General features: G+C 58.3%; 8 protein-coding genes across 8 annotated transcripts; 3 read left to right on the top strand and 5 right to left on the bottom strand.

Moving 5' to 3' along the window:
• Nucleotides 1–219: 219 nt before the first annotated feature.
• On the bottom strand, nt 220–3,984 carry GGTG_05182 (hypothetical protein). Its single transcript, XM_009222981.1, has one exon. It carries the CDS (start codon nt 3,416–3,418, stop codon nt 1,529–1,531), a length of 1,890 nt encoding a protein of 629 aa, XP_009221245.1. The 5' UTR covers nt 3,419–3,984; the 3' UTR covers nt 220–1,528.
• A 674-nt stretch (nt 3,985–4,658) lies between these two features.
• On the bottom strand, nt 4,659–8,802 carry GGTG_05183 (chromatin structure-remodeling complex protein rsc1; the record flags this gene model as incomplete). The annotated part of the gene is made up of 4 exons (XM_009222982.1): nt 8,100–8,802; nt 7,909–8,014; nt 6,444–7,844; nt 4,659–5,735 (listed from the first exon to the last, which is right to left on the bottom strand). Exons 1-4 carry the CDS (start codon nt 8,633–8,635, stop codon nt 4,659–4,661), a joined length of 3,120 nt encoding a protein of 1,039 aa, XP_009221246.1. The 5' UTR covers nt 8,636–8,802.
• A 159-nt stretch (nt 8,803–8,961) lies between these two features.
• GGTG_05184 (ubiquitin thioesterase OTU1) lies at nt 8,962–10,800 on the top strand. Its single transcript, XM_009222983.1, has 3 exons — nt 8,962–9,893; nt 10,002–10,273; nt 10,339–10,800. Exons 1-3 carry the CDS (start codon nt 9,545–9,547, stop codon nt 10,672–10,674), a joined length of 957 nt encoding a protein of 318 aa, XP_009221247.1. The 5' UTR covers nt 8,962–9,544; the 3' UTR covers nt 10,675–10,800.
• GGTG_05185 (formamidase) lies at nt 10,637–12,820 on the bottom strand. The gene is made up of 8 exons (XM_009222984.1): nt 12,632–12,820; nt 12,520–12,538; nt 12,381–12,438; nt 12,082–12,312; nt 11,686–11,988; nt 11,521–11,609; nt 11,195–11,452; nt 10,637–11,094 (listed from the first exon to the last, which is right to left on the bottom strand). The coding sequence occupies exons 1-8, from the start codon at nt 12,698–12,700 to the stop codon at nt 10,796–10,798; spliced, it is 1,326 nt and encodes a 441-aa protein (XP_009221248.1). The 5' UTR covers nt 12,701–12,820; the 3' UTR covers nt 10,637–10,795.
• On the bottom strand, nt 12,758–15,082 carry GGTG_05186 (hypothetical protein). Its single transcript, XM_009222985.1, has 5 exons — nt 14,781–15,082; nt 14,590–14,696; nt 14,342–14,514; nt 13,754–14,258; nt 12,758–13,673 (listed from the first exon to the last, which is right to left on the bottom strand). Exons 1-5 carry the CDS (start codon nt 14,917–14,919, stop codon nt 13,419–13,421), a joined length of 1,179 nt encoding a protein of 392 aa, XP_009221249.1. The 5' UTR covers nt 14,920–15,082; the 3' UTR covers nt 12,758–13,418.
• Nucleotides 15,083–15,445: 363 nt separating this feature from the next.
• On the top strand, nt 15,446–18,819 carry GGTG_05187 (hypothetical protein). Its single transcript, XM_009222986.1, has 2 exons — nt 15,446–16,520; nt 16,602–18,819. The coding sequence occupies exons 1-2, from the start codon at nt 16,217–16,219 to the stop codon at nt 18,362–18,364; spliced, it is 2,067 nt and encodes a 688-aa protein (XP_009221250.1). The 5' UTR covers nt 15,446–16,216; the 3' UTR covers nt 18,365–18,819.
• GGTG_05188 (SDS23) lies at nt 18,538–21,750 on the bottom strand. Its single transcript, XM_009222987.1, has 3 exons — nt 20,986–21,750; nt 20,446–20,912; nt 18,538–20,382 (listed from the first exon to the last, which is right to left on the bottom strand). Exons 1-3 carry the CDS (start codon nt 21,379–21,381, stop codon nt 19,638–19,640), a joined length of 1,608 nt encoding a protein of 535 aa, XP_009221251.1. The 5' UTR covers nt 21,382–21,750; the 3' UTR covers nt 18,538–19,637.
• Nucleotides 21,751–22,418: 668 nt separating this feature from the next.
• GGTG_05189 (importin subunit beta-3) lies at nt 22,419–27,327 on the top strand. The gene is made up of 7 exons (XM_009222988.1): nt 22,419–22,536; nt 22,783–23,065; nt 23,151–23,370; nt 23,466–23,641; nt 23,708–24,139; nt 24,253–26,324; nt 26,430–27,327. The coding sequence occupies exons 2-7, from the start codon at nt 22,883–22,885 to the stop codon at nt 26,638–26,640; spliced, it is 3,294 nt and encodes a 1,097-aa protein (XP_009221252.1). The 5' UTR covers nt 22,419–22,536; nt 22,783–22,882; the 3' UTR covers nt 26,641–27,327.

Raw genomic sequence — 27,327 nt, forward strand, 5'->3', positions numbered from 1 at the left:
GCATGCAGCGGCTCTTTCCTGGCACACCCCCGTCATTTGCAGCTATGCCACCCTCGCTCCCTCTCTCCTGGGCCGGCTGTGATGGATGCGCCGCCCTCCATGTACCCTGCCCGGTCGCGCCTCAGCTCCGAGAGCTCCTCCGGCTGAGCTGCCTCCAAGCCACCGCCAAACCCCCTGTGTCCACCTTGCCGCGCCCGATAGTCACATCAGCCCCCGAAGCGACTGGTCAAGTGTCAGTGAACCCCACAAAATGCCGTTTTTAAATTGACATGCTATAGTGATCATGACAGCTGCCCCTTTACCTTCATATGGCGCTGTCCCAAACACCAGCCAGATATCTCAACGCAATCATGCCAAACCCAACCAACTCCCCAAAGGCAACGCAGCCCATCTCTTCACGCTTTTCCTCGCGCCCTTGTGCGACCGAATGTCGCCCGCTGCGTGACGCCGACACCAAGTTCGACAAGACACTATTCGGGTAGCCCAGGACGGGAAAGAATTAAAACCGAAGAACGTGCATTCAAAATAAAAACAAGTACGACCGCAACAGCCGCCGAAAGCAACGCCTTGATACCCTGACCAGAAACTCCATAACAACAGGAAAAGTCCCAATCCTGACCTGGACCAATATGTCTTTCTGAATCAGAAAAAAAAAGGAAAAATGTAGATATGTGCGCAAAGAATAACAGTGTAGGTGCAGGCATCCTAGGGCAATATAAAGAATATGTAAAACCCAAGGAAATACCAGATGACGCTCGGAAATGCATATCAAACATCCGGACCGAGCCCTCCAAGTTTAACCCCGTAGCGAAGGAAAGAAGAAACAACTCAAAGACAAGAAACAAGAACCAAGAACCAGAAGCCCAGACGAAACATCATACTATCCTCCCAGCCGGCCTGGTATTTCTCCAAATGTCCGCACCCAAGTATTTATTGTTCGGCGACATGATGCCCAAATTCCGAAGAGCCAGATCCGCCGCCAGTCGCCGCCAGTCCGGGTTGGTCGTGCTGAGCGACAGACAATATTCTTGGGAGCGTGGACGAGAAGAACAAGCGATACAGTTGAGAGTTCCGTGAAGGTCGTGAATCAAGAGACAACCGTGGTGGAGCGTTCGTCGTGATAAAAAGTCGGTGCAATGCAGTTGCATACATCATACAGCCGTCAAGTGGTGTGTAAGAAATGCTCATGCAGCATTCGATCCCAGGCTGTGATAGCCTTGGGTAGAAAACAAGCGGCACAAGGGCCAAAGGAGATCCGACTGACTGGCCGCAAATTGAGTGTGAAAATGGGTGGCTGAGATGGCGCCACAAAAGAAAAGTCCAAGTTGGAGAGATTAGAAAGGCGAAGTCGAGGTTGATGATGCTTCCACGAATCATCGTGCAAGATGGAGTATGGCGGATGAGTCTCGAGTACAGTCCGGCCCAAGCGGCTGCCGCGACGGAAATCGTGCTGAAGGCGAACATACAACGGGCATGCGACAGTACTACCCCGTCCATGCCCGAGTTGTTGCCTGAGCAAGCTGGTCCATCAGCAGAGCGGAGTCGATGAGTCGAACAGCTCCTCGACGAACGAATCCAGGGGAACGATCCTGAAGCGACCCGCCCATTTTCCCGATGCGCTGAGCCTGCGCCAAGAGGACGAGATTGACGACTTCCACGTAACAAGTTCGACATGCCATCCCTTGGCAAGGGCCCGCTCAGCCATGGCGAGAAAGCCCCCCGAGAACTCGGCAACCGCAGCGTCTCCGGTCGCCAGGACGATGGTGCTCCTCTCGAAGTCGAGAACACTCTCGCACATCTTGAGATGGAGTATCTCATCCACTCCCTGCTCTCCGTTTTTCAGGATGCAGGGCGGCGGGGCCCGTGGGTCCTCGTCCGAGGATCCTGTCAAGGACTGGTTGTTCGGCTTTGCACGCCGCATGTTGTGTCGCTGGGCCTTGGGCGTCGGAGGCTGTGGCCTGGTCACGCGGCTGAGAATGTTCATCTCGTAGCCAAGGCCCTCCGCGTCCTTCATGTACTGCGGCCACTTGTCTTTGACATGTGGCTCAGCCGCGGAGCCTGCAACAACGCGCTTGGCGGCGTGGCGGCCGCGTTGGAGGATCAGAGACAAGCCCTCAAACCAGAAGGGCGGCGCAAGCATCCTCTTGCTTGCAGGGATACCCCGTCTGCGCTTGACGTGCTGGTAGAAGCCGATGATTATATTCGACATGTCGACGAAGATGTGGATTTCTTCGCTCGACACGGCAGCGTAATCAGCCTGCAAGACAGCGTCCTTAGCGCACTCGAGGCCAAGCCTTGCGGCAATGATGTTGGCCTTCGCGGGTCTGCTGGCCAAATAAACCGGGTTGACGACGTTTGCGTTGTGGAAAGGCGCGTACTGCGGCTGGTAGTCGCGCGTGTCAACCTGCTCGACACGCGAGAGCGGGCCGAGGGGAATGGGACAAAACCAAAGAGGCTGATTTGGGACTGTGAAGACATTATAGCCATAAGAGTAGTGATCCAGATAAGCGGGCCCCTGGGCGAGACGGCTATAGTTTCGATCCGCGGCGGATGCAAGCTTGTGCTCGTCGTCGGCGAGCGACTGCTCGGCCGCCCGCAGCTCTTGTTTGAGGGTCGCGAGAGCGGCTGTGTTGAGCCCTTCGTAGGGTGTGATGATACAGGGAGGACCGTAGATAGGACCATAAGAGACTGGGGCTGTTGAAGGCACGGCAAAATGATAGCCGTAAATAGCACCACCAACAGAATGAGAAGGAGTCGAGGCTTCGGGTGCTTCGATAGGATCAGGATGCAAATTCCGGACCGGGTCGTTTTGTTTCAGTAGACTGGGGCCGGGCAAAGAAATCTCGTTGGTTGGGTTGCTGAAAAATGGTGCATCGCAGCGGTCATCGGCAGAGTTGAAGCTATCTCCTACCATCGAGGGCGGAGACGAGGCAGCTGTGGAGTAGGTCTGGGTGGCGGGAGACGAGCTCCATGCCTTGGAAGAGATGGGGCTTCGGGCTTCGGAGATTGCCGGGCTGAGAGCAGAGAAGTCGAGTCTGTCGAGGAACTCGCGAGGGATGAAGGGCACGCGGGGTGTCGACTGCTCGGCCTCGGGCTCACGGGCCAGGGACGTGCCGTCATCGGCAGGCCCGGATGCTACCAGCTCGGAGGATGATGCAGCCGGGCTTGGAGGGGCACCACCGACTGCGGACGTCGACTGCTTCGAGACGGCAGGCGAAGTGGACCGCGCGTCGGGGAAGACGAAGATCGGGTCGTCGGCTAGGACTCTAAAGAGAGCCCCAAAGTTGCCAAGCTTGGGCGAGGCAGCGCGCGGTGGCGGCGACGGCGGGGGCGACGACAGGAGCCGACAGCCGCCTCCGCCGTGCTTCTTCCGGTGGCCATGGTGGTCCTTCTTGGGACTGCGACTTGGGATTCGCATGTCGGGTCTGATCAAAGGTGGGAAGTTGAAAGCAGGTCCGTGGGTGTGTAACAAGACGGCATCTCCGGCGGGAAGGCAAAGCAGGAAGCCGCGACGGCAGGGAGGAAGGGCAAGAAACGAGAAGACCCGCCGAGGGAATGCAGTGGTGGAAGTTTTCTCAGTTGGTAGGTGCGGGCGGACAGGTGGTAGCGGAGATTAGGGAAGTTGGGCGGAAAAGGGAAGACGAAGTTGAGTTCGATCTGAGGGCGAGGTCAAAAACACGGACATGCGTGAGTAACACCGAAGACCAAAGACAACAGAACAAACCAAGGTATGACGAATCTGAGCCCAACCAGAGTGGGGAGCGTCAGCGCCGACGAGGCCAGGGTTGCGCCAAAGTAAGCTGGGAAAAGAACGGGCAGACAGACAAGGGAAACGAAGCAGCGCTTTTGTTATGCCAGACCGAGGACCAAGACAAAGTTGAAGGTTCAAAGAGAGAGAAAGGAAGGAAAACAGGGCTGCAGGTTGCCGCGCAAGTTCGCTGTGTTGTCTGCGGAGTTCATGCTTGGACGAGATTCGGACGTGAGTTGGTGCTAAAGTGGAGTCAATCGGGGCTCGTGGCGTGTGCTGTACCTTCCAGGTCAGGTTGGGTGGCGGTTTTTGTTCTAGCGCGCTCGCGCCTTCTGCTGTGGGGGCGGGCCCTCTGATCGGTTGGCTCGATGCGAGTGAGTCGGAGTGCGGGCGGCCAGTGGGGCAATCCATTTGGCAGCCAGCATTGGGGTGTGGACCCCTGCCTCAGCTTCCGCGTGCCGCATCGAGGCCCGACGCGAGGACAACGGCCAGCTTTGACTAAGCTTGGGTGCAACAGGCGGCCAATGGTGACAGAACAACCACGCAAGCTCAAAACAAAAACATCCGTGGAATCAAGAACAACATTGAGAGCAACATCGAGACAACTGGAAACCATGTATTCACCAGGACGACGTGGCCGACAGTCATGTGAAGAAAGAAAGAAAACTCTGTTTGGGTGGTCGAGGGAAACGCAAGGCAGGCATGTGATATCCTCCCCAACACAGCCGGCGCCAAAACACCACCCGTCCGTCTGATAGTAAATTACAGAAAACAACTGTCCTGATGTTAGGTGTGGCTCGCGGGAGCCAGAAAAAAAAAGCAGAAAAAAGGGACCGAGAAAATAGACTGGAAGATAAGAAATTCTCCTTTTCTAGCGTTTATCACCTCCATACCAACCAGCAAGGCTAGCTCAGTGCCGCACTCCGTTTGTGTGGGCCTTCTTCGCTTCAGCCATCTTCTCGTGCTGCCACTTGGCTTTCTCCGCAGACCAGCCGTCTATGGACACGTTAAGATCTGCTGTCATGCGGTCCATCGATTCCACAAACGACGAGAGAACGCCTAGGACGGCGGCCTCGCGGTCTTGACCCTCTTCCTTCCCATCATCCTCGCAAGACGTCGCCGCCTTTTTGCGCGCCTCGGCCGCCCGCGCCAGCTCCTCGTCCCGCTCCTTGCGCTTCCGCAGCCGTTCTGCCTCGGCTGCTTTCCTGTCCGCCAGGAATCGCGCGCTGTGGCCGAGACCCGCGTGCTCATCTGACAAGCCAGCGTGGGGCCGGTTGGCCGGCGGGGTTGTGAAGAAAAGCACGCGGCCGCGAGCGTCACGCTGGAACTGCTCGCGCACGTCGTCCGGAATGCCTGCGTCCATGGCGTCCGGCAGCGTGTACACCTGCGGCGGTTGCGGTGGGTTATAGCCGCCGCCGCTGCTGTGGTGTGATGAGGGTCCCGCAGGTGCAACAGCGTGTGCCGGGACCATGGTGGCCTGCATCGCAACTGGGCTTGGCACGGCGGCCATGGGTGCCCGCGCCGGAGCCAGCGCCGTGGCCATAGGCGCCATCGCTCTATTATCGTATGCCGTCGGCTGCATCGCTGGTTGGGCGGCCATGTGGTGGTGGTGGCCCACGGCTGGTTGACTGGGGCTCGGAACGTACTGCTGCGGTTGGTACTGAGGTGCGTGGTGGTGAGGGGTTTGCGGCATGAAGCCGCTCTGGGACTGTGCGGGCATTGGATGCCCTCCCATCGGTTGATGCATATGCGCTGGAGCAGGGACTGGTGATGGCATCGCGACCCTCTGTGGACCGTATCCCTGGGGGTACCCGATGGGAGTAGGCGAGGCTGCGGGGCCTGCGGGCATGGGGTGGTGGTAGGGAGCCGTCGGTGTGCCTGTCAGGTGCACGTCACCTCTGAAAGAGTGTCGCCGCTGCTGGTCGGGCGGGACCAATGGGGGCGGCACTGCGGTAGGCGGCGGACTTGGTCGGGGTGGTGGCGATTCCTGGACAAATTACATTATGAGCAGGGAGACACGGAAGAGAGGGGGAATGAAGAAGGCCAGATGACGGGAGTGCGCGGCAGAAAGACGGCGACAAAAGGGGAAGGCAAAAGCAAGAGGGCTCAGCAAGGAACAAACGAAGGGGAGGTGATGGGGCTGAGAAACGGCAATGGAAGCAAGAAAGCTCAAGCCAGCTCGGCTGTAGCGAATTGGAGCACGAGATTTTGCGACGCGGCACGCAGCCAGAAGAGGCGGTGCGCGACACAGTGAGAGGGCTGATACGAGTGTCTAGGTCCAATGAGAGTCAAGTCGCAACCGTGACTCGCTTGGGGGCATGATTAAGTGCCAAAGCATGGATGGACATGGCCAGTGGTAGGTGTGGGATTGATGGCGAGGCGGGCAAGCGCAGATGTCTGTGGGAAGGGCAGGGAGGGCAGGGTAGTGGGAAGCAGCAAAGGGAGGAAGGACGAGGGAGAGAGGTTTGCGTCATACGCTGACCAACAACGTCCTGGTTGACCTTGCTGGGTGCCTGGGCAGATTACGCACAGATGGGCATGTCTACAAGGGAGGGAGGGAGGGAGGGAGGTACCTCTGGTTGTAGAGAGGTAGGAGGGTGCAGCCAGATAGGTTCCGTCGGGAGAAGAAACACAGGGAACTTGAGCAAAAACATGACCACGGACGAGGCAGTCATCCCTGGTTTGAAGCACTCACATTATCCTCCCTGGGCCGCCTGTGGACGGCGCCCAGCAGCGGCGGGGCGTTGGGGCTGCCCCAGGTTGGCTTGGGCAAGGGGTCGTTCTCGGTCGCGTCGTGCCTCAGCAGGTGCGCAATGGGGCTGCGGTACTTCTTGAGTTTCTTGGGCACGCGCCAGCTCTCCATATCGTAATCCTTCTCGCGCACCTCGTCCGGTAGGCAGCTGGCCCACGTCTTGATCTTGTTGAAGGTGAACTTCTCCTCGTTGTAACGCGCCTCGCAGACATAGACCTCCTTGTCCAGCGGGAACCCGCGCGGCCGGCCCTTGTGATAGCGCGTGATGAACATGACGAAGCACCGGTCCATGATTTCCTCAACCTGGTGGTCGCGGTACTGGCCTGTCTTGACCACCTCGTTCTCCCAGAAGTGCTTCTCGTACCGGTGCACCGTCTGCTCCGGGCGATAGTACCAGCACACGTTGATCCAGTGCTGCCCTGAGCTGTCCTTCCACATTCGGTAGATCTGCGCTACAATGGGCTTGGACAGGTCATTGGGATTCCTAATATGCACCCAGTCGCCGACCTTGTACACCTGGCTGTTATAGTTGATCTCGGCCAGCGGCAGCTTCCCCTCCTCGTCGACAAAGGAGTCGTCAGGCTTGGCCCTCTCCTGGGCAGCCAGCAGGCGAGCCTGGTGCTGTAACTCGACGGCATCCGCGTACAGCTGACTGCTCTCCTCGTTCCACCGCTTCGCATTCTCAAACATAAGCTCGACGTCGGCGGCGGCCTGGTCAAAGGTGTGATACTTTTTGCGCTTCATCTTCCTCTTGATGGACTCGACTGACACGGGCTCCTTGATGGCGTCGTAATACTCACGGTTATGCGCCCTGTCCGGCAACTTTTCGAAGTGAAGAATGCGCAGCGAGCCGCTGTCGTGCTTGAACCGGCGGAGGCCCCTGAGCAGGTTGTCGATCCGAGCCTCCATGGGCGTGAAGACGTTGGGCGGACGGCCACGCTTCTTGTGCGCATCGTCATCATCGTCCCTGCGAGAGCCGCGGTTACGCCGCCGGCGGCGACCCCTACCATCATCGTCCGAGTCGTCATCATCCTCATCCTCATCCTCGTCATCCTCGTCATCCTCGTCCTCGTCCTCCTCTTCTTCTTCCTCGGGAGGGGGCGAAGGTGAGTCGTCGTCCGCGTCTGGGATCTCGCCCAGATACGGGAGCTTGGCTTCGTCCGGAGTGATCTGCTTCTCCTGTACCAGCCTCTCTAGTTCCTTCACAAAGATTTCGCGAAGCCTGACAGCCTCGCCAAAAACAAGGGCCGAAGGACGGTTGTAAACCTGCGCGTTGTGGCAAATCAAGGCGACGTCGCGAACGAACTCGCCAAAGTTGTTATAGCCTTTTTTCAGTATTTTTTGCTGCGAGGCGAGAGAAAGTTAGTAATGCATGGGCGCAGCGGGGGATAAAATCCCGACGACATACTCTGATAGTGCTGAATGCGACTGGCTCCTTGATAACCTCAAAGTAGTCCGGATACGATCTCCTGTTCAAGAGTCGCTGAAAGTTGGCGGCCAGTGTGACTTCATCCCTGCAGAGTTTGAAGGCAAGAATCAGCATTGCGCCTCCAGGAGGCCCCAGACCAAGGGTAAACCAAGGGTAAAGATGCTCCATACTCTGGGTCTTCCTTAAATTCACATAGGTATGCCGACGTCTCAGAGATCAGGCTGACCATGTCGCGGTAGGAATTCCGAGCAGCCTCGGCGGCATCGTCCGGGTCTCCATCGGCGTCGGCATCGGCGTCGGCATCAGCATCCGCGTCTGCGTCGGCGTCGGCGTCCTGGGAGGTGCCCGCATCGGCAGCCTGGTCGGGTTGTGCGCTGGTGGTAGCGCTACTGCTGGGCGCTTGCGCGACATCAGCAGCAGCCACTGGCGCGGGCGCGGGCGCATCGGGGCCAGGCGCCGGAGCAGGCGCGTCCTCCATCTGAACGTCCTCGGCGGCGGCGGTCGGCCTGGCCTCAATGGACTCGCGCACCTCGCTGGGGCCGGGGTCGGTGGGCGCGTCGGCGGGGCGGGTGGCCATGCTCTTTGTGGACGGCCTAGATCGTGTGGGGGACGCGGCGGTGGTGGAGGAGGTGTTTGTGTTTACGGTGATGGAGGACGGCGCAGGCGCAGCGTCAAGACTTGCCCGCGACGACCGCGTGGTACGCATGGGTCTGTTCTTGCCAGGCAAAGGGAACCTGGGCAAAGAGGACGGCACCGTCCTGAGTCGTCAAGCCTTAGAGGGCGGGTCTCGTCGGACGGGGCAGGTGCGAGCGGGCTGCCAGGAACGCGCCAACAAAAAAGTTCAGTGCCATTTGATGCAGCGTCAACCAAAACGCGACTCGCGCCGAGCTGTCTGGGACTGAGCTCCAAGCCGCTGGGTGGGGCCGCAGTCCAGGTGACCCGCCGTGGCAGCTTGGTATCACGTGCTCACCGATCCCCCTGACTAAGGAGGCAAGGAGATTCCGGACTAGGAAATTCCATGAATGCCTGCCACATTGTTGCGGCGTGCATACCTTGAACAAAGCTGGTGAGCTGGTAGATTATTGACAGCGGCGAGCGTGTGACTCCGTCCAAGGTGCCAAGTTCCCAACTTCTTGCAGCAGACCGTTGGCTAGAACGGTCAGCGCAAGCAAAGAAACGGCGCACCCTGCCCAACCACAACCCAACCACGACCACCCCGCGGGGACGATCCCGCCTGCTCAGCTCTAACCGACATAGACTAGGGCCCCTGCTTAGTCGTCCGTATCCGGAACCTCCGTCCTGAAACCACCAGGGCCAAACTCGGCGGCTGACGGCCAGCGCTGCCAAACCCAGGATTCCAGAAGCTGGTCTATTTGGCCTATCTAGAGCGCCTACTAAGTCACTGGGAGGTGGTGGCGACGATAAAATCCACCTCGCCTCTTGGCCACGTCACTGCCACAAACCTCGACCATCACAAGTCACAGGTCCTGTCGTTGGCTCACAGTTGACGAGACACAGGTTCTATTATCAAAACCGCGCCTCACCCGTGAACATCACAAGGTCAAAGACTCGGCAGAACCAGGCGCATTCCTGTTTTGTTTTATCATTTATCAAAATGGGCTTGGTTCGGATGCGGGTCCGCCACCCAAACGGCACGCTCCAGGTCCAGGTTGAGGACAGCTGGACAGCCTCGCAGCTTCTCGAACATCTCAGGTCAGAGACCGGGACACGGAACTTCTTACTGAAGGAAGGCTTCCCACCAAAGACGCTCGACCTGAGTGACTCAGGGGCGACGTTGAGCAGCCTGGGGCTCAACGGCTCGGCCATCACCCTCACGCCGGCAGATCCGCCCGCCGAAACCTCGTCCACCGGCGCCGGCGCCGACCAGTTATTCTCGGCGCGCCCCCCGGAGGCCAAGCCCGATAATCTTTCTGTGCGATGGCCTGAGATGGACGGCTGTATGGGTAAGAGGACAGACAGAATATCATGGTCACAACCTCAGTCATGGCCAAACTAAAAGCCCACACTCACATAAACACACAACTGAGCTGACTGATTGTGATTTTGCTCAGTGCTGCGCGTCATGGCCGACGACAACAGCTGCCTCTTTACAGCCCTCTCGGGCACTCTGGCAACCGACGTCAAGGACCCGGCGCCGTACCTGCGCAACCAGATCGCCGAGTACATCCTGGCGCACCCAGAGACGTACAACAATGCCACGCTCGAGAAGCCGCCCGAGCAGTACGTGAGAAACCTGCGCGGCAAAGACTTTTGGGGCGGCTCCATCGAGATCTCGGTTCTCAGCGACATCTACGATATCCAGATCATCGCCGTGGACGTCAAGGTAAAGCAACCCAGCCCCCTAGACCGTTGATGGAACCTTTGCTATCGTCCTAACATTAGAAAAAGACCAACCAAACTTTCAAGCACGGCGAGGACAAGACGGAAAGGTGCCTGGTGCTGTACTCGGGCATCCACTACGACCGCATCGTGTTCGCACTCTCGCCCGACTACCCGCCCGACGCCGACATCACGCGCTTCTCGGTCGACGACGACTCCGTCATCGAGCGTGCCAAGGAGCTGGCCGAGAAGTTGCGTCAGTCCGGCTACTTTACCGACACGAACACCATGGTTGTGCAGTGCCTCGTCCCGGGGTGCGACTGGCTCGGCGACGTCAAGGCGGCTAACGACCACAGCAAGACCACGGGCCACCAAGCGTTTGACGAGATTCCGGACAGCGGATGACGGGTTTCGGGAGGATGGGGGAAGGGGTTATATAGACGAGATAGGCACATGGACGATGCATCACCACAATCCTTTTTTTGTGATGGCCCTTGTCGCAGCACACACAGACCCAACATCCCAGTCACTCCTTGTAAGTCAGGCCGCCGCCGAAGCTGTGCTGGCTGTTTACGCCGCCGTTGGTCACGACGCCCTCCTTGACGCCCGTCTCAAAGGCACACGAGCCCATGTCCTGCTTTTCGGCCTTGGCGGCCGCCGCTGGCGAGATATCAAAGTCGAAGATGTCCATGGGCAGGCCGATGGTGGTGCAGGCGTTTGGAATGTCGACAATGCCGGCGATGTGGCCTTGAATAGGCGCGCACGACATGAGTAGGTAGATCTGGTAGTCGCTGTAGCCGAACTTGCGTAGGTACTCGATGACGCCTGGAGGTACAGTCAGAAGCTGGATAGAGATATCAAGACACACACACACACACACACACACACACACACACACACACAAGAGGATGAAGGCTAGACGCACGGAGACAGGTCTGGCGGTACGCGACGGTCACGTCCATGTAGTGCTGGCGGCCGTGCTGGTCGACGCTGAAGCCCTCAAAGTAGATGTGGCGGCCCGGCCCGAAGTGCGGCTCGACGGGGCCCGGGATGTAGATGGGCGACTTGAGCGGCTGTCCCGGCGAGCCGAGGTCTGCCATGCCGTTCTTGAGCACCTTGAAGTTGATGGTGATGATGCCCGCCATCTCGATGGCGCCGCAGAAGGAGATCTCGCCGTCGCCCTCTTGGGTCGGGGGTTAGCTCCCGTCTGCTCATTCTTTTGTTGCGATATGTATGGACATGAACACTTACGAGAGAAGTGCAGGTCGCCGACACTAAACTTGGCGCCGGGGACGTGAACAGGGAGGTAGACTTTGCTCCCGCGGCTCAGATTCTTGATGCTGCGTTTTCGTCGCCAACCGTATCAGCAAAATCCACCAGCCGGCCAAAAAAAGGGGGAGGGGGGCTACCACCCACTCGCAGTTCCCGCCGTGCTCGGGCCTCCCCGGGATCGTCCTGGCGCCCTCCCTGCCGACCCTCTCGCGGACCTCGGCGCCCGCGGCCCCGGCGTGCACGTTGACGGGCTCGGGCGGCTTGGCGACGTCGCGGTCCAGCCGGTTGGCCGCCATCAGCTCCGCCTCGCGCTTGTTCCACGTCGCCAGCACCTCGGCCGACGGCGCGCAGCCCAGGATCCCCGGGTGGATCAGCCCCGCGAACTTGACGTGCGGGATGTGGCGCGAGGTGCAGAAGATGCCCTCAAAGTCCCAGATGGCCTTGGCGCTGTTTTTTTTCTTTCTCTCCCCTGTCAGCTCTCACACACACGCCCCCGTGATCCATCTACAACCAGAAGGAAAACGGAACAGTGGAACTGACGTCGAAGGGTAAAACTCGTCCAAGAAGCCGCCCCCGTTGCCCTTGTCAAAGACACCCGTGAATCCCCACGGCTGGTCCTGGAACGGCTGCACGTCCATGATCTCGACCAGCAGCACGTCGCCCGGCTCGGCCGTCTCGACCTCGAACGGCCCGCTCAGGTAGTGGATCTTTGTGAGGTCGACCGACCGCATGTCGTCGGCCGAGTCGTTGTTGCCGATCTGGCCGCCCGTCCTGGGATTGCTGCCGCTCAGCATGGGTAGGAAGCCAGGGGTTGGTTTAGTATGGTAGGGTCAGCTCACCAGTCGACACATTCGATCTTGACCGTCTCCCCATTTTTGATGGTGCCACTAAACGGAACTGATCTTTTTTGTCAGGGGCTGCCCCGTGCCTCTACCATGATACACGTATGTATAGGAAGCAACTGTCATCAAGACGTACTGTCTGGGTGCCAGCGGTTCTGTCCGTGTTATTAGCAGCTTGCATGTCTCGCCAAACGACTGGACGCTTTGCTGCTACTGTCATTCGTCCCCGGCAAGGACAGACGGCTTACATGAAGCTGCGGCTGCTCGGCCGCCGGCTTGTCAAGGCTGACCTTGCAGGCTGTCCGTATCCCGGGCATGGTCGAATACGAGGTTTGGTTTGCGAGTATTGGAATTATGTTGTTGGCTTTCTGCACCACACACAGCAAAACGCTTGACCTTATGCAGAGCCTCCAGGACTCCCTCCTTTGGTCGTATTTATAGATGCCACAGAACCGTCCCAACCCCTTCTCGACCCCTACCCCGCACCCAGAATTTATCTGTTACCGAGTGGCATGGCCGCGGCGCAGCCCGCGGGATCAACCACCTTAACCTTCCGTCCAAGGTTGTTAATGCAGAACTGACGGCATTGATAACATGCATCCATACCTATTTGCTTAGCAAGCCATGCTCCAAGATAAGTGGCACGCATCCAGACACCGATTTTTTAGAACAAAGCCCGAAGATTGTGAAACAATTTCTACGGCCAGTAGTTTGCTTGGCGATGTCTCCTTCGCAGCTGCTCCCCGCATCTGCAGATGCCGCCACTCCGATGCAGCTCCGCCCTCGACCTTGTATAGATAAGAGGACTGATAGGCCATAGCCCCGGGCCGATTGCAACCAACTTAAATGCATAATGAAACGTAATAATTTCTTGCGGCTTGAAAGCCAGCTTGCTTCCAGTGCCAATGTTTCCAAAACTAGTACTCTCCATTCCGCATTCCTCGGCTGGGCACCTTCTTGCCGCAACAAGACATGTTATCATCATCGAGACAACTACCTACTCAGATACCGTTCAAAACCCGGGCTGCTCCATCATCACGACGTCGAAGCCTTTGCGCGTGGGTCAACCTCGGCATATGGCGGTGGGTTCTCGCGAGGGCTGGTCTGAAGCGCGTCCAGGTTACCCAGAGACAGGTTCAAGAACTCGTGCTTGTTCTTCCAGACAACCTGTGACTCGGCAAATGCGGCCCGCTCAGAAGCTCGCGGTGGAGGGTCGGTAATTTTGGTAATGAGATATGCGGTTGACGCCTCGGCGATTCCGTATATCAAGACGCCAAGCAGCGGAACGCGCTGGTTCGATGCATCTTCTGGTTAGATGCGTCTGACTTGCGTGCATAGGTCTTGAGTGGAAATGGTTGTGAGAAACTAACAAGCAAAATGTAGAAGCCGATGCCAAACCCAAAAAGGAGACCTTCACGGCTTCGGAACCACTTCTTCTTCTGCTGCTTGGTCATGTGGACACGTGAGAAGTACGGCTCGAGGAGCTCGCGCATAAGACTGCGAGACGCAAAGTAGGTCTGCAGGAAGATTACCAGGTACCGCTTTGGGAGGAAGAGGCCGGTGCCGAAAATAACCGAGGCTGGGCCGAGGCCGACTGCCTTGTTGAAGGTATGGAAACTGGCAGCGGGGAGGACAAGGCGTCCGATCACGGGGAGGTACGAAGCAGCAAAGATTGCGAGCGAGATGCCGCCTTTGCGGGCGAACCTCCAGAGAAACATCGAGGTGGCCTCTGCGGTGCTGGTCGAGTTGGTGCTCCCGTCGCGCTTGGGGTACATGCTCAGGTTTGGATAGTACATGTCCCTGAGCTCATCGGGCTTGTCATTTTTGTGCTTCTGGACATAGGTCATGTCGACCCATCGCAGCGAGTCCATAAAGCTGGAAGGCGAGAAGACGGTCAACTGATCCGGCTTACAACATTACAGTGGGGCGAGAGCAGTTCGTTCACGAGCGATGCTTACAGGTTGTCGAGGGTTGGCGTGATGGAGCGCATCAGGGTCATGAGAAAAAGGGGCACCTGGAGAACATATTCGCCAATAAAGTTCAGGCCATCGACGAGCTTATCGTCCCAGGCACCGTCCTCAAGGCGGAATACGAAGCCAAGGAACCATAGGAGAAGCTTGACTCCGAAAATCTGGATTGGGGGAGTTAGCGGCGGAACAAGGGCCAGCCTTGGGTGTGGAAACTTGGGTGTGGAAAGGAAGCATACCGGGATGGCGATTATCAAGCGGATGGCTATTCCGGCAGCGACGGCATATGCCACCTGCTTGTAGTGCTCCGACGTGAAGATGGCGGGGTTCTGGAGGGCGCGGTGGGCTGTTGAGGGGGGCGTCGGCTGTCAGCCCTGGATATGACGGAGGAAGGTACAAAGCAGCCATGCTCGTAGGAAGGCCGGCTCACCCCCAACTAGGGTCAACTGGGCGCCGCGAAGCACAGCATTCAAGTCAAAGTGCGAAACATCAAAGGCCTTTTTGACTTTTTCCTTGTCGAGGTGTAGGTCCACGGGGGCGTTGGGGCCCGTGGAAGGAGAGCTCGCCATGGCAGTGCTCTAGGAGGGCTCTAGGAGGGCTCTGGGAGGGCCGGGCACACTGGAGCTGTGAGGACGAACAATGGAGATGGAGGGTGTGATCAACAGTGTATTGTGCAGCGAAGTGCTGTCGACTGGTGGTTTTCTCTCCGTGGTTTTCTCTCCGTGGTTTTCTCTCCGTGGTTTTCTCTCCGTGGTCTTTCCAGTGGTGTTCTCAGTGGGCCGACCTGCGCGGCGTGCGCGGCCCGCCGTCGTGGCATGCAGACGATGATGTCAGACACCGTCTATTACATATGCAGGGTGTGCGCTACGGGCACTGTAAGCACTGCGGGCATTGCGGGCACTGCGGGCACTGTGGGTTGCCACCCAGCGTTTTTGGGACGTTCCGGCCAAGCCGCCCAAAAAAGAAAGAAAAAGGTTGGGGCGCTGTCCACGCCGTCGTATTGGCTGGCGCGTGGGCGCGTAGCGCTTCGTGCGCGGAGCTAACCATTCTAACAGGCGATCCCCAACACATGCATTGCATGCATTGGTGGGTGGACTGTGGATAATGCGTGGGCGCATTTCCAGCATTCCATCATGAACCCTCGACATGGGAGTCTAGCCCAAGAAGCTATGGCCACCGAGGCCGAGGCTCGGCGGTTCAATCATCGAGGCATGATGGTGATGAAGCTGGAATGTGCATTTCGACGCCATTTATTGTTTGGTTTGCTTGGTTTGTTTGCTCCAATTGTTTGCTGAGTGCCATCCATCCATGCTGGGCTCCGTTTTCGGCATCCAAACCCCCTGACGGGGGCGGGACCCTCATTTGACCAGCGGACGGAAGCGCGCTAGCCCCAGCTCCCTCCCCTGAGCACGAGTGCGGCTACGCGCACCAAGGAGGAGGGAGAAGTCAACCAAAGGGCATTCAAGACGTCGTCAATTCCAATCCCAATCGACATGCAACCCAGCTCACCAACCTGGCAGCCATCAAGCCCTCGTCTGGCCGTTTGACGTCTCGCCCCATTGACGCGCTGGATCCCACGGGAACCACTGCCGGGCCTGGCCTCAGCTTGTCCTCTGATGATTTTGCGTTACAGCCGATGGCCCATGATCTGATCCCACCCTTTCTGCGACGCCAACCGACCCATCGCGATTCGACCGCTACAGCCGCCATGAACCCTTGGCCGACTCCCTTTTAAGCCCGCAGCCGCCGACCGGGAATCTTGCCCTGCTCACGGAACGGCAGAATCTGGAATTCCCTTCGTTTCTTGCCCTTCTTTCGCCATCTTTCCCTTCGAGTGCTCTTTTTGGCACCACAACCTCGCCCACGATGGACTACGCAAGACCTCCTGGTTCGGCCTTGGCAACTCCCCGACGAGTCGTCACCACTCCTTTACCCCTCCAGTCCGCCAGCCTTTCGCAGTCGCCGAGCCCGGCCGCGCCCGCAGCAACGCCCTCGGGCGGCATCGAGACTCTCTACAGCCATCCGTCGGTCAAGATAATAGCCTTTTCGGCCGGGCCTCGCACACTGTTCGCTGTTGGCGCCTCGGGTCGCGGGCTAGTTACGCCAGTCGACGACATTGAACCCGGAACACTGCCGTGGTCTTCACAGCTCGAGCGAACTATTGCCGTTGGTGAGAACCGCCCATCGCGCCCGTCGACCCTCGGGTGTGCTTGCTAAGCTTGCTAACCGTGCGCTATGCCAATGGCAACAGGCCCCTTCCGAATCTACCGTGCCCCTGGCTCCGTCGCCTTCCTCAACTGCGGAACTGCCCTGCAGCCCATCCTGCCCAAGAGCCAGTGCTGGTGCATCGATGAGATCTCGAGCAAGTTTGTCCTGCAGATTCGCCGTCCTCAGTACTGGAGGATAGAGATCCCCATTGGCGACGCCGAGCAAGCACAGGCTCTCCGCGACGTCTTCGACAAGGTCCTGCAGTTCGAGAAGACCCCGTGTCCCTTCCAGCGCGCCTTCCACGTCGAGCTCCCAGAGCCATCCCAAGCCCCAGTCAAGAAGCGCCCATGGGCCCCGACCCGGAGGACCTCGCTCCACCTACCTCCGACCCCGATCTCCCCCGAGGACCTGACACCTCGTGCCACTTTGATGGGCGAAAGGACACGGAGGGCCACCTACTCCAGGAACTCGGATGACGTTCTGACGCCCACCCTGACCCCGCCAACACTGACTCCGACTCTCTCAACCATTGCTAAGACCAGCCAAGGGGAGGTGTCCAAGAGTTGCCAGCGCATCGAGGCGGAAGCGTCTAACAAGCCGAATCCGGTCAAGGACGTCGACTCTCCGATCCCCGATGCTATATCGCAGCAGCACCCCGGTTTCCACGCCGGCCGCTCCATCATGCCGCCCCCACAACTGTCACTGCTCACGTCGTCCCCGCCTCGCAGCATCGCAGCGACTCAGTCGACGCGGTCGCTGTCTGGAGAGGAGGAGGAGCAGGAGGAGGATGGGTCCGAGACTACCTCTCCTACTGATTCCTCCGACTCTTTCCACAGCATGCGGAGCTGGAACTCCCCAACCAGACTCCTCCCTCCTTCGCCGCCATTGTCTAACCCCAACTCCCCACGGACTTTTCCCTACCCTCACGAAAACATCCCTCTGCCCCAACAACCACCCTCCTGCCAAGAGCAGATGAGTGCCGACTCGGCTCTGGTGGACAGGCTCGATGAGTGCGCTATCGAGGATGACGCGCGCAATGGGGCTGCCGCTGACGATCAGCTGGCAGCGTGCGCTTCGCCGTCCAGCGACGGCTGTTCGGTTGTTTCCTTTGAGGATGCCAGCCAGGCTCCCGCGACCCCGACCAGCACAACCTCTGTGGTAGTCCGCTCCGCCGGGAGCAGCAGGAGCAACAGCCCACCGCGCACGCGCCCGCGGCTTCGGCGACGCGCCACCTCGCGCAGCAGCATCTCGTCTTCCGTAGGCCAGTACCGTGCGCTCTCTCCGCTGCCCCCTGGTGTGAACCTCTTCAACCCCAGTCGGTTCCACCGCTCCATGACCGACACCCCCGAGCGAGCAAAGACGCGCATGGAAGCTGTGCGCCGTATCCCCAGCGTCATCCTCAACCGGACGTGTGAGATCCTGCTCTCGCCCCCGGGTAACCTGGTCAACCTAATGCTCAAGGTGGCGGCCCGCATCGCGGCCGGCGAGTGGCGCGGCCTCGTCTTTGGCATCGGTGAGGGTGGCGAGCAGATCCCCGTGCAGTGGGATTACTCGGACTCGGATTCTCCTGGCATGCCCGGCCAGTGGGGAGATATGGACAGCAGTTTCTTATACGCCGAATCTGTCCGTCCGGCCACCCGGGGCGGCTGGGAGTCTGGCGGCTCCTTGGGCCGCAAAGCCTCGGCGATCCTGAGGTCGACCTCGCCTGCTGCCTGGAGTGCCAGCAACGACGATGACGGTGGTGACGGAAAGCACCCCGACGATGGCTTGGACGGAGACTGGAGCCAGCGCTGGACGGTCGACTAGGTGTTCTCCTTCGCCCTGGCTGCCGACAATACCCGTGAACTGCCCTGACGGGTGTGCAAGCAATCTCGCCGGCCCCCTTCTGTAGCTTTCCCTTGTCTTTCTTTTCCTTGCGTTCTTCTCTACCAATGTCATGAGCGTGATGGCCTCCCACGCGTAGCCGCATAGTCGCACACAACCCCTGTAACACCTAATGTATGACTGCTGTCTATATTTGCTTTGTGTTTTCTGTTTCGCATACTTGCCGGTTTGTTTTGAGGATTGAGGAGTCGTAAGCAGACGCTTGTGTATATACTCGTTGCCGGCGTTGTGAGAATTAGGTGCCTTTTGCTCGAGCGTTCTGGGCATTGGATCAGGAGTGGAGGACGAGCGCTTCCATGTATTCCACGGGGGTGCTGTTTTTGTCTTTAACGCCTCGTTAGCAGGCTCGCAAATCTTCAAGCAAATCCTGCTATCCGCTCTTTGGTGTCTCGCCTTTATATGCACATATGTGTGTGTGTGTGTGTGTGTGTAGTTGATAATGTCGTGATTTAAAGCGCTCTGGGTCTGACTGCTTCCATCGGGTCGGCACGTACCTGGGCGCCTACTTATCCCTTTGAGTGCCGTCAACGTGCCAGGAATAGGAATCGGAATCGGGATAAGAGCCGGAACAGAAAGAAGAAGATAACCAAGAACAAAATAAGCGCAGGAACATGAGGTACATAAAAGCACTTGCCAATCAAGCACTCTAATTCTATATCCCCAAGATTATAGCAACAAACAGTGGTGTAGCCACATGCAATTCAATTACCCGTTTAAAGGTTCGGCGCGTTAACGGCACTTGGATGGATGTAGAGAGCACTACCCAGGTATCAAGGATACATCGAGTAAACACCGAGTATCTGATTCCCCTTAGTGTGCGTTGTCGACTAGTATGTGCGGGTTCTGGCCAAGTTTGTATGGACGCTAACCAAAGAGCGCCAGGAATCCCTTGGCAAGTGCATTTCCGCGACAAGAAACTAGTGTCTGAGTACCTCGCTCCGAGTCTCATTTGCTTGCTAAACGTAGTGGGAAACTATGTCGTCGTCGTCATCGTGGCAGAGGACCAGGGATTCCATAATCATTGCCCTCTTTTCGGAGGATTTGGCTAACCCACACTTCAATCTCCCACGCAAAAGCCATCCGTAACTGTGAAACGTCCCCCTTCTCATATGGGGGTAGACTTGCGTTGTGCGATGTGACGCGTCTAGAAGAACAGATAGAAACGAGGGGGGGAAAACGAGCAGACCTCCGAGCCTCACCTTCTGATGTAGTCTTGGCTGGCCCTGGAAGACTCTAGACTTGGCCGCACACTCACGCTGGAGCTGCGGCGGCGCCTGGAGCGCTGCTCGCTGGGGTCCGACGGATTGAGACCCGAAGATTTGGCAAACATGTTGAGTATGTCCGTCAGGGAGACGACGCCCGTCAGACGGCCCGACAGGTGGGAGCCGGGCAGCGCCGCCGCCGGCACCGACTGCACGGGCGTCTGCGGAGTTGGGTTCCCAGACACGGGGGCCGAGACTAGCACGGTCGAGCCGGGAGCCGTTGAGGTGGCGGTCGCGGGCGAACCGCCGGCCATGGAGGTCGCGGTGCCCGCCGGCGGTGCCGCCACGGCCGCGGCACCGGATGATGACGAGGACACGGGCTGGAGCAGAGGCGTGCCGGGGACGCTCGGTGAGGGCGAAGCGCCCTCGACGACCCACATACGGTGCGATTGCGTCGCCGTCAACTTTGCAACTGTGTGGGCGAGGGTCGAGTAGGGGTTCACGTAGAACACGGGGAAAGAATCGCGGCCCTTCTCGACGCCGCGCTCCGAAAGGATGACGCTGATGAAGTTCATGCACGTCGACTCGAGAAGCGGCATGCTAGCGGCCGAGGTGAGGTGACGAACGTCGGCGGTGCTTATGTTACCAACCACATTAAGGCCGTTGTCCACTACTGCAACCGATGTCAACCCCTCGTTGTTCATCAGCGTCAGGGCGTCCGCAAGGGGCCGGTCGGCGCTGGGGAGAAGGTTAGCAGGTAGGTCCCGAAATCCTAAGGAGCGCGGTCCCTTGATTCCTTACTTGATGGCAATTATCTGATGTGTGCCCAGACTGAGCTCGCGCAGAGGGGCCGGGTAGAGCCGGTCGATGACGGGGAAGCTGACGGCCTCGTTCCAGAAGAACTCCAGCACCTTGAGCTGGCTGAGGATGCCAACCAGATCCGAGTTGCTGCTGGTGACTAGAATCCGATGGATGCCGCTCCCAAGAACCTCGATGCCTCTGGAAAGGGGCTCCTCTCCATCAAAAGTCACCAGCATCTCCTTGCGGCAGATGGGCTGGATGTCACGTAGCGGGATGGCGACCCGCTCCCGGGCCTTGGTGGCGATCTCGTGGTACAGCGCCACCTGGTCCTCCTCGGGCTGGGCAAGGCCCACCACTACTAGTAAGTAGGCGTTCAGGTCGTTGAAATCAAATGTCGAGATGGCTGTCTTGTCGGTTGCCGTTTCCTTGACCAGCACGACATTTGATGGTGCGCTTTTTAGGAGAACCTAGGCCGTTGAGCCGTGTTAGTTGCTTCCAGTCTCGCATCTTCTTCGCCTTCACGCCAACATAGAATCGTACCATTGTTGCCTCCTCGACACTGGTGTCCATATCGACCCATTTAACTTCATCTTGCGAGACGAGCTCTCCAACAGCGACATCGCGCCAGTCTCTGCCAGCAAACTGCGGGTTCGGAGCTTGTGATGAAGGCGGATGGCTCAACAGCTCCTGCAGGGCCGACTGGGTGAAGGAAAGGTGGCGATGCGAGCGTGGCGAGGGCGGGGGATTCCGGAGGTTCTCGACGAAGCTCTGACGATGAGCGGCGACGTGCGGAGGCTGGACCTGCGAAGGCTTGTGGGCGCCGCTACCGATGCTCTGCCGCGAGCTGGGGCGTTGCAGGTCGACGGCGCCAGAGGAGTTGCTGGCCATGCTCGTCAGCGGCGGCGCAGTTGCAGATGAGTCGTCCGACTTGTCCATGGCGATGAGACTGTTGCCGGGCGGCAGCCAAAGGTGTCTTGGAATGAAACCGCTGGAGCTGAATGTAGTGGTGCCGAATGATGTGTTTGTCGCTTCGGTCGCAACACAACTTACAAGGCCTAGTGCGAGCGTCTTGGTCGTGGGATACTGGTGTTTGTTGGCTGCCGTGCTCTAATCGAGGTGCTGTGCGTACTAGCAATATCGTTCATCTGGTGGCCGAGATTGGGCAGTCTCCTGGCTCTCCGTGGTGTAGCCCGAGCAGGCGGTCGTGTGTTGAGGTCGATTGGTTTCTAGAATGCGCCCGCACCTGACGAGGTTGAGGTCGTCCGAGAGTTGAGGGGCTGCAGCTGGCGATGGCTGTGATGCTGCTGCTTCTTGGGTGGGGTGGAGTGGGCGGACAAGGTTAGCTGCGTCGGGTACTGGAGAAATCCCCGCTTCGAGCTGTCACAGGCCGATCAATTGGTCGGGTGGGGGAGGGGCCAGGAACTGCGGTGCTATTCGATTTGGCACTCTCTCATCGAATCCTCGGTCAAAGTCATCGTTGCTATCAATGATTCGGACAATGCCATTCACTTTCGCCGTTCCCAAAATGCAAGGCTCAACCAAAGCCCAGGGGCAAGCTGGCACGGCCCAGGTGGCGTCTCCCTGACGTGCCTGGTCTCTGTCTCTGAGGTCAGGCGGCAGGCGGTTGCGTCGTTGGCCGACTAAACTAGCACAGCATGCACAGGGATCACGCATTTCAACGCGGCAGCTGCAACGGCATAAACCCGTGTAGACACACTGCAATGTTTCATCACTGGCAGACAGGAAATGCATCGAAGCAAACACCAAATTTCATGCCTCAAAATCTTCCACTTCCCGTGAAAGGAAGGAACGTGAGGGGCCTCGATAAGGTCCTCGATAAGAGGGATGCCCCACCAAAGTCCTCATTTCGTGCTCGGTGCGGTGTGGGGTCCCACTTTCGATAGGTTAACTCGATGAGAGCCATGGAAGGGAGCCAAAAAAGAAAAAAAAACATCCCTGGAAGTCGGCTATTTTTTTTGGGCCTCACTCTCCCTCCTGTCAAAACCCCGCCGTTTTTTTTTTCCCTGAACGCCCAATAACCACGGGATGCAGGCGGCGCGCACGTCTTAGGCAACCCGATTTATTTTGCTGGTGAGACTTTTCTTTTGTTCTCCCTTTGCCCTACTCTCCCTGCTCGATTTCCAAGTTGAATGGGCTTGCGCGTTTGCGGCGCGCTGTGTGGTGTCGTGATTTTTGTTTTGGCCGCGGCCCATCATCCCCTCCCCCCCACCTTGGGTTGAAAGTCGCCCTTCCGATCGTGTTCCTGGCCTGTTGGTCTCTGTCTGTTCTCGAAACTCGACCGCCATAATCTTTTTCCAACACTGACCGTCCTGACAGTGCCCGGCAGCGTCCTTTCGACGAATCCATCACACTCCAACTGTTGCGCAGGCTTCTTTGCATCGACTTGTCCACCTAAGCGCGCACCCCGTGGCGCACTATGTCGCTCCTCCCGCCCGAGGTCACGGCCGAGCTCACGCAGCTTCTGCAAGCACTGCAGTCTGCCGACAATGCCGTTCGTTCCCAGGCCGAGGACCACCTCCAGAACAACTGGACTGTCACAAGGCCCGAGGTCCTGCTGATGGGCCTCGTCGAGCAAATCGGCACAAACCCTGAAACCACGGTGAGTTGCTCCCTTCCCGTGCGCCGCGCGCCCTCTCGCCTCTGTTGCGACTCCTGCCCTTCCCCAAGCTGACGCCCAGGTCCAGATTCGCTCCTTCGCCGCCGTCATCTTTCGTCGAATCGCCGGGAAGACCCGTAAGAACGACAAGGGAGAGACCCAGGACACCTACATCTCTCTGGTCAAGGACCAGGCCATTGTTATTCGCCAGAAGCTTCTGGAGACCCTCGCCGCCGAGGCGGACCGGGGAGTTCGCAACAAGATCAGCGATGCTGTTGCCGAGGTCGCGAGGCAATGTACAGACAACAGTGCGTTCCACACCACTTCGATGCGGCTCCCACGATTTTCTCTGCTCTCTTTATACACGCACTAACAAGGCCGAACGAACCATTCACCCACACAGGCGAGTCCTGGCCGGACCTCCTGGGAGTCCTTTTCCAGATGAGCGTGGCTCCCGACGCTGGAAAAAGGGAAATCGCCTACCGCGTCTTTGCTACCACCCCAGGCATCATCGAAAAGCAACACGAAGAGCCCGTTGCCCAGGCTTTCTCGAGGGCCTTCAAGGATGACTCTATTTCTGTAAGTAGGCGTGTGCCGACATGGCTGGGGCTTGTACCGCTCTAACAAGCTCGCCCAACAACACAGGTTCGATTGGCAGCCATGGAGGCGTTCGCCGCCTTCTTCCGGAGCATGTCCAAGAAGAACCAAAACAAGTACTTCGGACTACTACCAGAAGTACTCAACATTCTCCCTCCCATCAAGGAGTCGCACGATTCAGACGACCTTGGGAAGGCGCTGCTGGCTCTGATAGACCTGGCCGAGATTTCGCCAAAAATGTTCCGGAACCAGTTCAACCACCTTGTTCAGTTCAGCATCTCGGTCATCCAGGACAAGGAGCTGACCGATGTTTGCCGACAAAACGCTCTGGAGCTTATGGCCACCTTTGCCGATTACGCCCCGTCCATGTGCAAAAAGGACCCATCCTACACAAACGACATGATTACCCAGTGCCTGAGCCTGATGACTGATTTGGGCGAGGACGACGATGACGCTGCCGAGTGGCTCGCTATGGAGGAGGTATGCTCATCATTGTACCCTGGCCGCTGGCCACCCGCCTCCCCGCTTCTCCCTCCGTCGAAGCCCGTTGGGCAGCAACTGTTCTAACAGGCCTCTTCCCCGTTTCCCGCTAGCTCGACCAAGACGACTCCGATCTCAACCACGTGGCTGGCGAGCAGTGCATGGACAGGCTCGCCAACAAGCTTGGCGGCCAGACCATCCTCGCACCAACCTTCAACTGGCTGCCCCGCATGATGTCGTCGCCCGTCTGGAGGGACCGCCATGCTGCTCTGATGGCCATCTCGGCCATCTCAGAGGGTTGCCGAGACCTCATGATTGGCGAGCTGAACCAGGTCCTCGAGCTTGTCGTACCTGCGCTCAAGGATGCGCACCCTCGCGTCCGGTGGGCCGGATGCAACGCGCTCGGTCAGATGAGCACCGACTTTGCGCCGACGATGCAGAAAGAGCACCACGAGGCCGTTCTCAAGGCCATCATCCCGGTCCTCAACTCTCCCGAGCCTCGCGTCAAGTCGCATGCCGCCGCAGCACTTGTCAACTTTTGCGAGGAGGCCGAGAAGAGCATTTTGGAGCCCTATCTGGACGACCTCCTCTCGCACCTATTCCAGCTCCTGCAGAACGAGAAACGCTATGTCCAGGAGCAGGCTCTCTCCACCATCGCTACCATCGCGGATGCCGCCGAGCAGGCATTTTCAAAGTACTACAACACGCTCATGCCGCTGCTTGTTGATGTGCTGCAGCGCGAGAGCGAGAAAGAGTTCCGCCTCCTGCGTGCCAAGGCGATGGAGTGTGCGACTCTCATCGCTCTCGCCGTCGGCCGGGAGCAGCTGGGTGCCGATGCACTGACACTGGTGCAGCTCCTCGCCAACGTTCAGTCCAACATCACCGACGCCGACGATCCTCAGGCGCAGTACCTGATGCACTGCTGGGGCCGGATGTGTCGTGTGCTCGGCCAGGAGTTCCTTCCGTTCCTGCACAACGTCATGCCGCCCCTGCTGGAGCTGGCAACCGCCAAGGCCGACATCCAACTGCTTGATGATGATGATCAGGTTGACCAAATAGCCAATGAGGATGGATGGGAACTTGTCCCCCTCAAGGGAAAGATGATTGGCATCCGCACGAGCACCATGGACGACAAACACATGGCTATTGAGCTTCTCGTCGTATACGCTCAGGTTCTGGGCGGGGGCTTCGCGCCCTACGTCGCCGAGATCATGGAGAAGATTGCGATACCCGGCCTGGCCTTCTTTTTCCACGACCCTGTGCGGTTCATCTCAGCGAAGCTTGTGCCGCAACTCCTCGGCTCGTACAAGGCCGCCTATGGGCCCACATCGAACGAGCTTAGGGGTCTATGGGTGAGCATTGTCGACAAGCTCCTCGAGGTCCTGGCCGCGGAGCCGGCCATCGACACGCTCGCCGAAATGTACCAGTGCTTCTACGAGTCGGTCGAGGTCGTGGGCTCGCGCTGCATGGACCAGGCACAGATGAACAAGTTTATGGATTCGGTCAACTCGACTCTAGAGGACTACAAGGACCGCGTGACGCAACGTGCCGAGGACAACGAGGGCGCCACCGCGGACGATGTGGAGGATGAGGCCGACGAGGTGCTCATGGCCATCGAGGATGACCAGACACTCCTGTCGGACATGAACAAGGCTTTCCATGTGGTGTTCAAGTACCACATGTCCGAGTTCCTGCAGCCATGGGAGCGCTTGATGCCGACTTACGAGGCCTTCCTCAAGTCTCCTGAGACGACGCAGAGACAGTGGGGTCTTTGCATCATGGACGATGTGCTAGAGTACTGCGGCACCGACAGCATCCACTACGCAAATTACATCCAGAAGCCCCTGGTGGATGGTTGCCAAGACCCGAACGCGGCGATCAGGCAAGCTGCGGCCTACGGAATCGGTGTGGCGGCGCAGAAGGGCGGTGAGGCGTGGGCACAGTTCTTGGGCGGTGCCCTGCCCTATCTGTTCCAGGCGGCGCAGGTCCCGGATGCCAGGAGCGAGGAGAACGTGTACGCAACGGAGAACGCATGCGCGGCTATCGCAAAGATCCTGCACTTCAACTCCTCAACCGTTCAGAACGCAGACACGGTCGTCGTCGAGTGGCTGAAGACGCTGCCCGTTACCAACGACGAAGAAGCGGCGCCGTACGTGTACGCGTATCTGGCCGAGCTCATCGAGAAGTAAGTATCCCTTTTTCAGTGTGTCGGTCGTCTGGCGAGGGACGCTAGACCACCTAGTTTTGACCCGAGTGCGCCGTCGCTAACCATGCCCTTCCCAAAACACAGGCAACATCCCGCTGTGATCAGCCAGCCGGACAAGGTCTTTGTCTTCATTGCTCAGGGCCTTGAGTCAGAGACGCTGAGCGGTCAGACGGCCAACCGGGTGGTAGCCACGGCCAAGGCTCTCATCACGGCTAGCAACATGGATCCAACGCAACTGCTCGCCCAATTCTCCCCCGAAGCACAGCAGACCATCCTTGGGTACTTCAGCAAGTAGAGAAGGTGGCTCAAGCCACGAGGAGCCAAAGAAAAGGCTCGAGACGCGATAAAGCCGATCCGCGGACTGCGCACGGCCTCTGAGCCGATTCATGAGCTTTGTTGAATGAGCCAAGCCATGGCGCTAGGGCGAACTCCCTGCTATACCCAATCCCCCTATTTACATTAACCGGAGGTGGAAATCTTTGTTGATGCCACATGGTATATGCCGGCACTGGAACCAAACTACCCCCTTTTACCCTCTCCCCGACTGCCACAACACGATCCGGAGGACCGCGTCGGCACAACGCACCGCAGGGCATCGCACTTGATTCTGCTGAATTATATCCCACTTGCAGGTAGCAGCTACGGAAGCATAGAAATTGCAAGTAGTTGAGAGCATGCGGCTGTGTGTCCACGGTTTTAAATGTCTGGTTTCCTGTCACCCCCCTTATTCTGTTTTTTATCTGTTTGGTAAAAGTCTTCTTTGTCTCGGCGCCATTAAACATGGGTGGATGGGTGGGTTCAGAACGGTGTTTTTCTTTTCCCCATTTGTTTCTTCTCGTTTCTTGACGTCTTTTGCTCCTTGTTTCGGTATCTGGTGGCACCTGAATGGATAGATATGGATTTGATCGACGGTTCATTTCTTGGTGAATATGGTTCTTGGTGGTGTTGATGCTCGTTGCAGCTGAGGCAGGTACAGCGAGCG

This window comes from Gaeumannomyces tritici (assembly GCF_000145635.1).
Source record: "Gaeumannomyces tritici R3-111a-1 unplaced genomic scaffold supercont2.3, whole genome shotgun sequence".
NCBI classification, from domain to species: domain Eukaryota; kingdom Fungi; phylum Ascomycota; class Sordariomycetes; order Magnaporthales; family Magnaporthaceae; genus Gaeumannomyces; species Gaeumannomyces tritici.

Coding starts and splice junctions, on each gene's coding strand:
- GGTG_05182 (XM_009222981.1), bottom strand. CDS start 3,418: ATGCGAATCCCAAGTCGCAGTCCCAAGAAGGACCACCATGGCCACCGG.
- GGTG_05184 (XM_009222983.1), top strand. CDS start 9,545: ATGGGCTTGGTTCGGATGCGGGTCCGCCACCCAAACGGCACGCTCCAG. Junction 9,894..10,001: donor TGAGATGGACGGCTGTATGG/GTAAGAGGACAG, acceptor GATTTTGCTCAG/TGCTGCGCGTCATGGCCGAC. Junction 10,274..10,338: donor TCATCGCCGTGGACGTCAAG/GTAAAGCAACCC, acceptor CATTAGAAAAAG/ACCAACCAAACTTTCAAGCA.
- GGTG_05185 (XM_009222984.1), bottom strand. CDS start 12,700: ATGCCCGGGATACGGACAGCCTGCAAGGTCAGCCTTGACAAGCCGGCG. Junction 11,453..11,520: donor CGGCGACCTGCACTTCTCTC/GTAAGTGTTCAT, acceptor CCCCGACCCAAG/AGGGCGACGGCGAGATCTCC. Junction 11,095..11,194: donor GTACCGCCAGACCTGTCTCC/GTGCGTCTAGCC, acceptor CTGTACCTCCAG/GCGTCATCGAGTACCTACGC.
- GGTG_05186 (XM_009222985.1), bottom strand. CDS start 14,919: ATGGCGAGCTCTCCTTCCACGGGCCCCAACGCCCCCGTGGACCTACAC. Junction 14,515..14,589: donor GCTTGATAATCGCCATCCCG/GTATGCTTCCTT, acceptor CCCCCAATCCAG/ATTTTCGGAGTCAAGCTTCT. Junction 14,259..14,341: donor ACGCCAACCCTCGACAACCT/GTAAGCATCGCT, acceptor CTCGCCTTCCAG/CTTTATGGACTCGCTGCGAT.
- GGTG_05187 (XM_009222986.1), top strand. CDS start 16,217: ATGGACTACGCAAGACCTCCTGGTTCGGCCTTGGCAACTCCCCGACGA. Junction 16,521..16,601: donor CGAGCGAACTATTGCCGTTG/GTGAGAACCGCC, acceptor CAATGGCAACAG/GCCCCTTCCGAATCTACCGT.
- GGTG_05188 (XM_009222987.1), bottom strand. CDS start 21,381: ATGGACAAGTCGGACGACTCATCTGCAACTGCGCCGCCGCTGACGAGC. Junction 20,913..20,985: donor GTGTCGAGGAGGCAACAATG/GTACGATTCTAT, acceptor TCAACGGCCTAG/GTTCTCCTAAAAAGCGCACC. Junction 20,383..20,445: donor CATCAGATAATTGCCATCAA/GTAAGGAATCAA, acceptor CCTTCTCCCCAG/CGCCGACCGGCCCCTTGCGG.
- GGTG_05189 (XM_009222988.1), top strand. CDS start 22,883: ATGTCGCTCCTCCCGCCCGAGGTCACGGCCGAGCTCACGCAGCTTCTG. Junction 23,066..23,150: donor GCACAAACCCTGAAACCACG/GTGAGTTGCTCC, acceptor GCCCAGGTCCAG/ATTCGCTCCTTCGCCGCCGT. Junction 24,140..24,252: donor AGTGGCTCGCTATGGAGGAG/GTATGCTCATCA, acceptor GTTTCCCGCTAG/CTCGACCAAGACGACTCCGA.